Below are 12287 nucleotides of genomic sequence, written 5' to 3'. Positions count from 1 at the left end.
ATTACTGAAATTAAAAATAAAAATCATCAGATGGTCTCAACAGCAAATGTGAGATAGCAAAGACTCATTGATTTCAAGACAATCAATAGAAAGTATCCAAAGAATTAGAAGAAAAAAAGATTGAAAAAATGAACAGATCAGAAACAAACACGTGTAATGAGAGAGGAAAGAGAAAGAAGTAAAAAACTTTTGAGTAACAGCCCAAAACTTCCCAAATTTGATAAAAAACATTAACATTCAGATACAAACAGCTCACCAAATCCCTAACAGAATAAATACAAAGAGAATGCATCTAGAAACACCACAAAGTGATAAAATACCAAAAAAATCTTCAAAGGAGCCACATAAAAATGACACATCACAAAGAACAATATACTTAACAATGGACTACTTGTCAGAAGTGGAGGACAAAAAGCAATGGAAAAACAAACTCAATGTGCTAGAACAAAACAAACTGTAACCTTAAAATTACCTACTAAGGGAAACCATCATTCAGAGATGAAGTCAAAATAAAAGCACTCCCAGATACACAAAAATTAAGGGAATATGTTGCTAATAGACTTACCCTGTAAGAGGTACTAAAGTTCAGGCTGAAGAGAACATCACATGGTAAGTTAAGATACATAGGAAGGAATGAAGGACAGTAAATATAAAAGACTGTATATATGTTTTCTCTTTTTTAATTAAAAGAGTATCATTCATTGGAGCACCTTGGTGGCTTAGTTAGTTGGGCGTCTGACTTAAGGCTCAGGTTCAAGCCCTGTGTCGGGCTCTGTGCTGACAACTCAGAGGCAGGAACCTGCTTCAGATTCTGTGTCTCCCTCTCTCTCTGACCCTCCCCTGCTCGCACTTTGTCTCTCTTAAAAATAAACATTAAAAAAAAAAAAGTATCATTCAAAACAATAATTATAACATTAAATTTTTGGAACATATAAATACACATAATCAAATATATGCATATCATAATGTAATTTATATAATAATGATGGCATAAATTAAAAGGGGAAAGAAATAAAACGATAGCAATGCAAAATTGCTAAATTTTACTGAAATGAGGTTAGTAGTAAGTAACCTCACAGAGACTGAAATAAATTTAAGATAAATAAAGAAATCTCTACAGCAACCACTAAAATAATTCAAAATATAAATCCAGAAGATTTAAAATGGCACACTATAAAAACTGTCTAAACCAAAATAAGGCAGAAAGGAACAAAGTTATAACAAACACAACAAAAACCCCTTAAGAAGTACAGAAAACAAAATGGCAGACATAAATCCAATCTTACCAATGTTTACATTAAATGAGTGGATTAAATATTCCAATTAAAAGGCAGAGATTAGGGGCGCCTGGGTGGCTCAGTTGGTTGGGCTACTTCATCTTAGGTCATGGTCTCACAGTTTGTGAGTTTGAGCGCCACGTCAGGCTCTGTGCTGACAGCTCAGAGCCTGGAGCCTGCTTCAGATTCTGTGTCTCCCCCTCTCTCTACCTCTCCCTTGCTCACACTCTGTGTCTGTCTCTCAATAATAAATAAACGTTAAAAAAAAAAAAAAGAAAAAAGGCAGAGACTATTAGACTGGATTTAAAAACTCCCAACTATGTGCTTTCTAAAAGAGACATGTCTTAAATTCAAAGACATAATAAATTAATGTAAAAGGACAGAAGATATATCAAATGGTATATGTGAGACAGCTGAAGTAATTACCAATACTAACAACAGGCAAAATAAACTTTAGAATGGAAAATCTTACCAAAAAAGGTATTTCATAATGATAAATAAGTCAACACAACAGTAAAATAATAAATGAAAATGAACCTCAATAGTCTCAAAATAGATGAAGGGAAAATTGACAAAGAAAAGGAAATATTCAATAGGTAGAATCAGAGGTATCAATATTCCTAATCAGTAATGGAAAGAAAAACTACACACAAATCAGTAAGGATATGGAAGACTTAAACAATACTATCAATCAACAGACAGAATATTCCAATAGCAATGGAATACACATTTCTAACACAGGAAACATTCTCAAAGACAGACCATACTGCAGATCATAAGAGTATCAATAAATGTTAAAGGACTGAAAGCATACTAATTATGTTTTCTGTACTCATCAGGGACTAGCAAATCACACTCTGATGAAGATCATTGCTGAATGAAGATCATTGCATTTCTGTATGTAAAGTTTTATCGCAACATCTATTTCATTTACTTTGTCTACGGATGCCTTCATATTTCAACAGCAGAACTGAATAGATGCAATAGAAATCACAGGGCTGCAAAATCTAAAACTGTGGGAAAACTTAGCAAATCTCCAAATTAGTTCAGCAAAACAAATTTAGGAAACACAAATATTTGGAAATTATAAGAGGCACTTCCAATAACCCACTGGTCAATGAGAACATAACAAGAAAAAATTTTAAATGTCTTGAATTAAATGACATATCAAAGTGCAGCTTTCAATGGCTGAATTAGAAAGGGAGAAAATTCTAAAATAAACAATCTAAATACATTCACCTTAAGAAGGTAGAAAAAAAAAATCAAATCCAAAGTAGAATGCACTGAATTATAAAAATCAGATCAAAAATGAATGGAATAGAAACACGAGAAAAATCAATGAAATGAAGGTTAATTATTCTAAAAGAGTAACAAAATTGATAAATAGCAAAAAATGACCAAAAAAAGATAAAAAAATTGTTAATAGCGTAACTTGTGCTTCAGATCCTGCACTAAGCATTTTTATATTCTTATAAATATTTTAAGATATTATATCAAATCTCAAGAAAGCTCTTGAAAGAAAAAAATATTATCTCATGCAAATCAAGTTGAAATTTAGATATAGGCAAATTCTTCAAAAACCAAACTTACCAAAATTAAAGAGATAAGGAATATGGATATTCTGATACTTACTAATGAAGTTAAAGCCCTAATTAAAAATCTCCCCAGAAAGAAAAGTCCAGACTTGGATGGTTTTACTGATAATTCTTTCTTAACATTTAAGAAGGAAATGTTAACAATCTTGTATTCTCTTCTAGAGATTACAAAAAGAAGGAACAGTGCTCATCTGAAATACTACTAAGCAATAAAACATGAACAACCGATAGACAAACCACCACAGTGGATGAATCCTAGATACTGTGTTGAATGTAAGTATTTTATGAGTCCATGTATATAAAGTTCTAGAACAAGTAAAACCTCTTTACCATGATAAGCAGAACAATGGCCCAAGAGATAGAAGTCAGGCTGGCAGGAACTGGACAGAATAGGACCATTAAATGGAAGAAATTTTGTGGGTTACTTAGGTATAAGATGTACTTGCAAAAACTCATTGAACTGTGAGATCCATGCATTTGACTATTTGTAAGTTACATCAACACAATAAATGCTTCACTTAAAAAAAAAAAAAAAATCAAGCCATTGCAAATTGCTGAGCAAACTCTGGCCAGTCTAAGTAAAGACCAAAACACAGCTAGTCCTATTAACTCTTTGTGGGGAATAAGCTTAGAAATTCCCTGGGTTTACACCAATGGGTTAACAAGTCATAAAGAAGTACAAAGCCATAGGATGCTCACACCCAAGTTTGGGTAAACAAGATTAGGCAAATAAGGATAGAGAAGGGGGTGCTAAGGCCCCCAGGATAAAGTAGGGAGGAGCATAGGCCCCAATACATAGGTATATGAAACAAGATTAGGTATTCAGGGCACAAGTGACCCCCAATTTAGTACTAGTGCAGAAAGCTGCTTTCACATAGGAGGGAAGAGTCAAGTTAGGTAAACAAGGTAATAAACAGAGCAATAGACTGCTGCGCTGCCCAGAGGGGAGAGGATTAACAAAAGAAAAGGTGCCTTGTTAACCCTGAAGTCACGTGTCCTATCTCATCACCTAGACTAGCTAAGATAAACAGAGGGGGTAGGCCTCAGGTCTGCTTTTAACAACTTTCAGCAGGGCCAGGATTTTGTTGGTATTAACCCAAACCCCTAACCCCTAACCCCGAATATCTTCAAGACTCCCTTTCCCTCAGGTCCATGAGCTAATCTTCACAGATTTATTGTCTCTTTGTGCACGTTCATCACCATGTTTGTAAGCCTTCGGATCCTAATAAAAATAGGGCAAGGACACTTATTGGGGCTCTTGTCTTTTCCCAGACATTAGCCATCTCTGGCATTTTAATCCTGCGTCCAGCTTTCTTGCTAAACAAGAAAGAACTTTAGACTTAGAGTCTACAACAACTCTTGACCTGGAAAAGCAAGTATACCAGTTTCTCTAGTGATAAAAAGTTTATTCACTTACTAAACTCTGCAACTTTATATGGAGACACTGAGAAGTTCATAGACAATGCCCTACCAGCTTCAAATGAAAAAGTAATACATTTGCCTTGATCTTTCAAAATAAGAGCAACATTTAAAACATACTGTTCAATTATAATGATGACAAATGAAACTTAGATTTTCAGGTTAATAGGAGAATACTTAAAATGACTACAGAAATACTGCTAGCAATTTGTTTTTGATATTTAACCATTTTATCCCCTAAATCTCTTTAGTTTCCTACATATTTTCAGTGCATCTGGTAAGAAGAAAGCCTGAGTTATTTTTTAAATAATCTTTCACACTGACTTTTACTTTTTTAATGATTTTTTTAATATTTATGAGAGAGAGAGAGAGAGAGAGAGAGAGAGAGAGAGAGACACAGAATCCAAAGCAGGCTGCTTGCTCTGCACAGAGCCGGACACAGAGCTCGAATTCATGAACTGTGAGATCGTGACCTGAGCTGAAGTCAGACTCTTACCCAACTTAGCCACCCAGGCACCCCCTGACTATCCTTTTAATAGAAAGAGAATTCTAAGCAGAAACATTATTGTGAAACCTACAGATTTCAGAGAGAACATGGCCCTGCCAACATTCTGATTTCAGATTTCTAGCCTACAGAATTGAGGAAATACATTTTTGTTTTTAAGCCACCAGTTTGTACTATTTTCTTACAAAGCCTTAGGAAAGTAATTCAGATGTACTAAGTGATATATACCACAGTTCCTATTACTGGATTCGTCACTTAACACTAACATTTGGAAAAGATTTTTAAATGAATGAATATATTAATCAAATCTCTTCTAAAATAGGTATGTCCTATATTTCACCATGAGAGCAGTGATTTTGGTATTCTTTTCATGTTATTAAAATACTATGAGTGTGGGTATCAATACAGGCCTATGGGGTACATTTGTGGAAAAAGTTGAAGACACATATGGGAGTTTGAAATGTTTATCAAATAAAAGAACACAAAATTGAATAAAACTTTTATTTTAAAACATCACAAATAATTACAAAGATAAATGTCTCAACTGCACAAACGGTTTTATACATATATGTGTATATGTGTGTACACACACACACACACACACTTATTTAAACTTTGCTTCATCTTTCATCTTTTTATCTGAGTAAAAAGAAGAATACTTTCCTCATTCAGGAGATTTTTGATGTTGTAATAATTACCTAGAGGTAAAGCAGTAAGAAAAAAATAACAGTTATTTCCATAGAAATCATTTCCTTTTGATTAAATGTTTAGCTATCACTAAGGCAGTTAAAAAGTACATACTATAAATTCATCTAAAGTAAGTCTTATTTAATTCCATGAACTAAAAAAATCCAAGAGTTAACCATCACCTGTAATCCAGATAAGGTTTGAGAAAGTGAAAATTTTACATCATTCTGATCATTCTAAATGCAAAGATGAATCAGACAAGGGTGAAGGAAGAGGAAATTTTTCTCTGAATTCAACTGTTATTAGTTCACTGAAACTGCTGTAGATTCCCCTAAACCAGATATATGCATATAAAAGTAATTATAAAAGGTAAAATAGAATCTCAAAGTTTAAAAAGAGCAAATGCTTCTCTTAATTATAAATAACAACAGAAGTAAAATACAGAATAGCCACACATATAAGGCAGGTTTATAGCAGTGAGTACAATACTGTGACACACTGTGACTTTCTATGTATTAGAAGTTGATACATATTAGGATTAACGGAGTTATAATAAATAAAGTGTTCACAACAGTGCTGGTACATACTAAAGACTGTATAAACACTGCTACTATTACTGTCTCCTTTCATTAGAACGTAAGCTCCATGAGGACAGGGATTTTTCCCTATTTGGTTCACTTATGTATCCCACTCTTAAGAGCAATGTTTGAGAGACTTTCAGTCACCTTCATTGAATGATGAATAAACAAAAGAACAAATTAAAAGTCCTCTTTCCAAAGGCTTGTGCTCTTCAACAGCTAATGAAACACACTATTCTGTATGCTTAAAATAACCTACTAAAAATTGTTTGACTACATAATGTCTTAGAGATAATACAGGAGAAATAATTTTCCTCCTACATTGGACACAACATATCTTCTAACTAAATATTTTTACCTTTAGTAACAAACAACTCCTGTTCAATCTTCAGGTAACCAAATACTAACATACTTACCTAATGATAAAATTAAAATATGTATCAAACTTCTTTGGCACACAACAGTTTCATTTTGACCACTGTGGCTTCCATTTGCATGGTGCTCATGAGCAACTATATAAATATTTAACTATATGAAAGAAAATGTATTTAATTATTCTTACCTGAAGGAACATAGAATGAATCCCCAGTTGTTATTATATAAGGTGTTTCATGTAAGGTACATAAAAGGTCACCAAAGTTAACATAAAAAACCTGTAAAATTCAAAATTAAAATTTCATTTCAAATTGAACCACCACAACTCACTCACTGTAATGAAACTTAAAGGAAACATTTCCTTTAAGAATAAGCAGAAAAATGGCCCTCCAAAGATGTCCACACTCTCATCTTCAGAACTTGTTTTGTTACATGGCAAAAGGGACCTTGAGATGGGGAGATAAATAAGCCTGGATTATCTAGTTGGGCCCATTCTAATCACACAAACCTCTTAGAAGTGGAGAATTGCTTCTGCTGGAAGCAGAAGAGAGATGAAGGAGAGGAAAAGGCAGAGAAATTCAAAGCACGTTAAAGACTCAGACTGCTGGCACTGAAGATAAGAGGGCCATGAGCCAAGAAATAGAAGCTACTTCTAGAAGCTAAGAATGACATTCTGACCAAGAGCCAGCAAGGAAATGGGAGCCTCAGTCCTACAACCATGTGGAACTGATTTCTGCCAACAACCTGAACGAACCTGAAAGCAAATTCATCCTAAGAGCCTCCAGAGAAGAATACAGGGCTCCCAACATCTTAATTCCAGCCTTGTGATACTCTAAACGGAATACTCAGCCAAGCTCACCAAAATTCTAACCTACAGGGGTGCCCAGGTGGCTCAGTTGGTTGAGCTTCCAACTCTTGATCTTGGCTCAGATTATGGTCTCACAGTTTGTGGGTTTGAGCCCCATGTCTGGCTCTGCACTGTCAGCACAGAGCCTGCTTAGGATTTTCTCCCCCGTTCTCTCTCTCAAAATAAATAAACATTTAAAAATAGAAGAATTCTAACCTATATAACTATGAGATAATAAATGGGTGTTGTTTTAAGCCACTGGAACGAATTTGTTAAAACAGCAATAGAAAATTAACATGGGAAGAAATTTCTTTTGTTCTTATTTTTTACCAGCTTATGAAAATTCAGAACCACTGTAAATAAGATCACTTTAGTATACTAGAAAAACAGCTAGGTTTTATATACACCTCACTGAAGGTTACATGCTCGGGACATGTAATTCAAACTGACAAACCAACGAGAGAGCAAAAACAAACCAAACAAATGATACATTTAAATAAGTATCAACATTAAGAAAGTAAAAGGATAAAACCAACTCTCAGTCGTACAGGCTTCCATATTCAAACATGGCAATTTTTATATTTATGTGTACGTAGCATCCTGGCAATGATCTGTTTTTTGGCAACTAAAACAACATAAAGCCTTCAAACAATGAGATTCAGATTTTGAGATTTAGCAATCAAAAACATTCTGAGAATTATTCCTCCTCTTCCTCCTCCTTTTTTTTCTTAACTCTTTGTAAAATGAGCCTAAAATACCAGAAAAACAGCAGCTAGCACTTATTTAGCACTTACTCCTTGCCAGCCACTGTTCTGAGCACTTAATTTATATTCATTTAATGTATGTACTTACCAGTGAGACAGGTACTATTTTAATAGCTTTATACAAATGAAGAAATAGAGGCAACAGAGGGGTGTAATTTTCCAAGTTCACAATGTAAATGGCAGAGCTGAGTTTGAACTCAGGCACTTTGATTCCAGAATGCATGCTCTTAATATGATATACTAACTCCCTAAATGGGAAAAAAGCTCTTGTAATGGTTCCAAAGGTACTTCTATAATTTAATTAAAAAATTTTTTTATTACATCTAAAAAAATTTGTCCCAATTTAAAAAACAAAAGGCAACAAACATACTACCCAGAACGTCAAGCATATATTTCTAGGTGGTTTTTTTTTCCCCTTACCTATTCAGTTTGGCTCTCTAAGCACAACTCCTCATTTCTGTCAACATTTTAGTAAGAAGGCTTTTGAAATACACAAAAATAGAATGTTGAACTACCATGAGTATCTAACACCAACAACCTTCCCTGTTCAGTCTCTTTACTTCCCCCATTCCATATTATTTTGCAATACCCCAGCATCATAAACCCATCTATAAATATTTCAGCGTGTACTAAAAAATCAAGGTGCTTTTTCATTTTATGTATTTTTTAAAGTCTTGTTTATTTTTTTTCAGTAATCCCCACATTCAAAGTAGGGCTCAAACTCACAACCCTGATATTAAGAGTTGCAGCCTCTGCCAACTAAGCCAGCCAGGTACACCTCAAGGTGCTTTTTTAAAAACACGACTACAACAGCATTATCACACCTAAACATGAATATTTAATATCACATACCCAGTCTGTATTAAAATTTCCAATTGTCTCTTAAATGTGTTTTGAAGAGTTTACTTATCCTCTTAAATCACTTAAATCACTATAGTGGCTCTCAATTTGGGGATGATTTCTCAATTTCAGGACACAACAGGCAATATTTGGGAACATTTCTGATTCTTACAACTAGAGAAGTACTACTAGAGTCTATTTGGTAGAGGCCAGGGATGCTTCTAAACATCCCACAATGCACAGAAAGCCCCTACAACAAATAATTATCTGGTCTAAAATGTCAATAGTGCCAGGGTTGAGAAACCCTGATCTATAGGTTCTACTTGGTTCTTTTTTATTTCTTGCAATGTATTTATTAAAGAAATCGAGCAGCAAAGTTTGTTGTAAAAACCTCTGCACAGCTGAATTTTGCTCATTACACTCTGAGGGGGTCATTTGAAAGGTCACCTATTCTTTATTTCCTATACTGGTAGTTGGATCTTAGAGTTTTGATCAAATTCAGGTATTTTTGTTGTTGTTAATTTTTTTTAAGGGGATGGAAGAGACAAGACTATTTCATACATATTGCTGTATTCTTCCATGAGGAGGCACATAATGTCTGGCTGTCTTTTTTTTCAGATGTTAGCAGAGACTGATGCTCCATATCTAGATAGATCCAACAGTTTCTCAGGGGTTGCAAAATGGTAATATTTCATTCTAACACTTCTTCCTCATGTATTAATTGGAATATTTCTAAGAGAACAAATTTTGCCTCGTATCTATTTGGTTACATAATAGTATGGTTTATATGAAAAGGGCAGAATAAATGTTTGATTCTTTCCCTTTATTTACCATATTTGTTGTCAAAATGAGTTAGCTTCCTAGAATTCTCCAACAATGGTAAATTAGTCTTTCTTTTTGTAGCTGTCTTTAAAATTCATGAATTTAGATATAACAGATGTGTATCAATTCACTTAAGTTATTTTTATTGATACTCAAGCTTTCACATCTTTGTCCAATGAAAGCATCTTCAAGTTGGATCCTGTGACCTAATGACCCAATTCTAATGGTCTTTGGTAAGTTTGCCCATAGGTATGACCAAAATATTTCAAGCTCAGCCCCAGGCCTGCATTCAGACATTTCTCTAAGGAACTCTGGTTCCCTTAAGTGTGTTGCTCTCACTTTTCTGTTTTTCAGTTCTGGAACATTTATTGTCTAATTTTTCAAATATTTCTACCCTTCACTCATTTGTGCTTTTATCTCTCTTCTATTTTTTTTCTGTTCCCCACATCGCTTCACTTTTATATTTTCCATTTCTTAATCTCTTCTTGTCTTCTGGGAGAGCTCCACAACCAACTCTTATAGTTAATCTGTTAATTCTTCTGTGGTTTGATTTTAACAAATCTACTACTGCTATCATGTCCCTCTCATAGAGAGTCTTTAACATTGAGTCTGAAGGAAAGAGTTAATGCCCTATGCTGGTTCTCCATCTGGTCCCTTTTGTTTCTCAAAAGCATATACTGAAAAGCGCGCTTCGTGTTTTGAGCACCTGGGTGGCTCAGTTTGTTAGCCAACTCTCAATTTCAGCTCAGGTCATGATCTCAAAGCTCATAAGATCGAGCCCCGCAGGCTCTGAGCTGACTGTGTTGAGCCTGCTTGACATTCTCTCCCTCTCTCAAAAATAAACAAACTTGGGGCGCACCTGGGTGGCTCAGTAGGTTAAGCAGCCGACTTCGGCTCAGGTCATGATCTCGCGGTCCGTGAGTTCAAGCCCTGCGTCGGGCTCTGTGCTGACAGCTCAGAGCCTGGAGCCTGTTTCGGATTCTGTGTCTCCCTCTCTCTGACCCTCCCCCCATTCATGCTCTGTCTCTCTGTCTCAAAAAATGAATAAACGTTAAAAAAATAAAAATAAAAATAAACTTAAAAAAATTAAAAAAAATAAAAGTGTGCTTCATGTTTAAACAAAAAATGTAAAACTATTCTTGTTATCAAGAAAAAAAAACTAACTCATTTTCATTAAAAACCGTTAAAGACAGTATTTCAAAGAAATAAAAATCAACTATAATAACTTAATAACATGTTATATTTCTACAGTTCCTTCAATTTCATTTTTAAATTCTAGTCACAGTAAAATAGGGAACTCTCTATTTTATAAAAGTTTGCTTAAATATTTATCCTAAAGGTCTTCTTATATGGCTATTCTTTAAAATAATATGTCTAAACTGATATAAAAATACTTAGGAGAGTACATGGAACATCTAAGTGCTATATAACTGCTTAGTATCATACAATGGTTTATCTCATTAGGTCAAAATACAAAATATAACCATTTCTTCCTGCAGCACATTTCAACTGTCTCTAATTTTTGCAATTACTATCAATGTTACAATAAATACCTACATATGTCCAGCTTCCCTAACCTTTAAATTATGTTCTTAGGACAATATTCTGAAATGAGATTCATAGGTCAAAGAATACAATTATCTTTCCAATAATTTCTACTAGTTCAGTAAATATAAAATATCCACGTTTCTAACGTGGATTCCTTTGAATAGTGGCCAGGTTAAATACTTACAAAACATTCACTACTCAAATTTTCTTTTGTATAATAATGGCATTACAATTTAATGGGTAAGTGCTATTATTTCAATGATAGTATTGCACAATGCTTATCTAATTAATTGTTCTTTAACGATTATACAGGAATTATTACTTCAGTTAAATGCGTTACTTTTACTCCTTTAATAGCACCTAAAGATCAGTAACATTTTAAGATTGGCTTAAAGTATATCTTAAAGTATTTTAAATCTGGGGCGCCTATTTGGCTCAGTTGGTTAAACGTCCAACTTTTGGTTTCGGGTCAGGTCATGATGTCACGGTTTGTGGGTTTGAGCCCTTTATCAGGCTTTGTGCTGACTACTTGGGATTCTCTGTCTCCCTCTTTCTCTCTCTCTCTGCCCTCCCCCGCTCATGAGCACACGTGTGCGCTCTCTCTCTCAAAATAAGTAAATAAATAAATTAAAAAAAAATTAAAGCATTTTAAATCTGGATTCTACTTATACTAATGTAATAATGAATTACTCTTTTACTCTCATGTGTAACTTCTTTCCTTGTCTCAAATTGCCCTTCTTTGTTAATACAAATTCAAGGGCCCACATGTTCTTTTTTTCCTTCTTGAGTTTACTTCAATTTTGTCAGTAAAAATAATTGTTTTGAAAACAATACTCTACTAACCCATGATACCACAAGTTCCTGAAACGCTACTTACTGAAAAATGTGCCTCAGACATAACGTTTTTTAAATGTCAGTAAAATATTACTATTCTTAAAATTTGGTGATTTTCAAATTCTGTAATTTTCAAATTCAAAATGTGCAAATATATGTATCTCACATCAGTGGTGTAGGGGTGTGTATCTCCAAT

At 34.2% G+C, this 12287-nt stretch overlaps 1 protein-coding gene and 1 long non-coding RNA gene across 4 annotated transcripts in view; one reads left to right on the top strand and one right to left on the bottom strand.

Annotated features, from left to right (window-relative positions):
* The window catches only part of LOC113594579 (uncharacterized), a 60832-nt gene extending 57597 nt beyond the window's left edge, over nucleotides 1–3235 (top strand). The window contains exon 4 of the long non-coding RNA XR_003415079.2: nucleotides 3035–3235. This is a non-coding gene — a long non-coding RNA (uncharacterized LOC113594579). The remainder of the gene's footprint in view (nucleotides 1–3034) is intronic.
* A 2048-nt stretch (nucleotides 3236–5283) lies between these two features.
* The window catches only part of CENPC (centromere protein C), an 80313-nt gene continuing 73309 nt past the window's right edge, over nucleotides 5284–12287 (bottom strand). For all 3 annotated transcript variants that reach the window (XM_027057695.2, XM_027057702.2, XM_053217281.1), the window contains 2 exons: nucleotides 6624–6714; nucleotides 5284–5494 (listed from right to left, as the gene is read on the bottom strand). In XM_027057695.2, coding sequence (XP_026913496.1) covers nucleotides 5424–5494; nucleotides 6624–6714 — 162 coding nt within the window. In that variant the 3' untranslated portion in view covers nucleotides 5284–5423. The remainder of the gene's footprint in view (nucleotides 5495–6623; nucleotides 6715–12287) is intronic.

The sequence above is a fragment of the Acinonyx jubatus genome, chromosome B1 (genome assembly GCF_027475565.1).
Source record: "Acinonyx jubatus isolate Ajub_Pintada_27869175 chromosome B1, VMU_Ajub_asm_v1.0, whole genome shotgun sequence".
Classification (NCBI taxonomy): domain Eukaryota; kingdom Metazoa; phylum Chordata; class Mammalia; order Carnivora; family Felidae; genus Acinonyx; species Acinonyx jubatus.
This window is presented reverse-complemented; position numbering and strand designations above follow the sequence as displayed.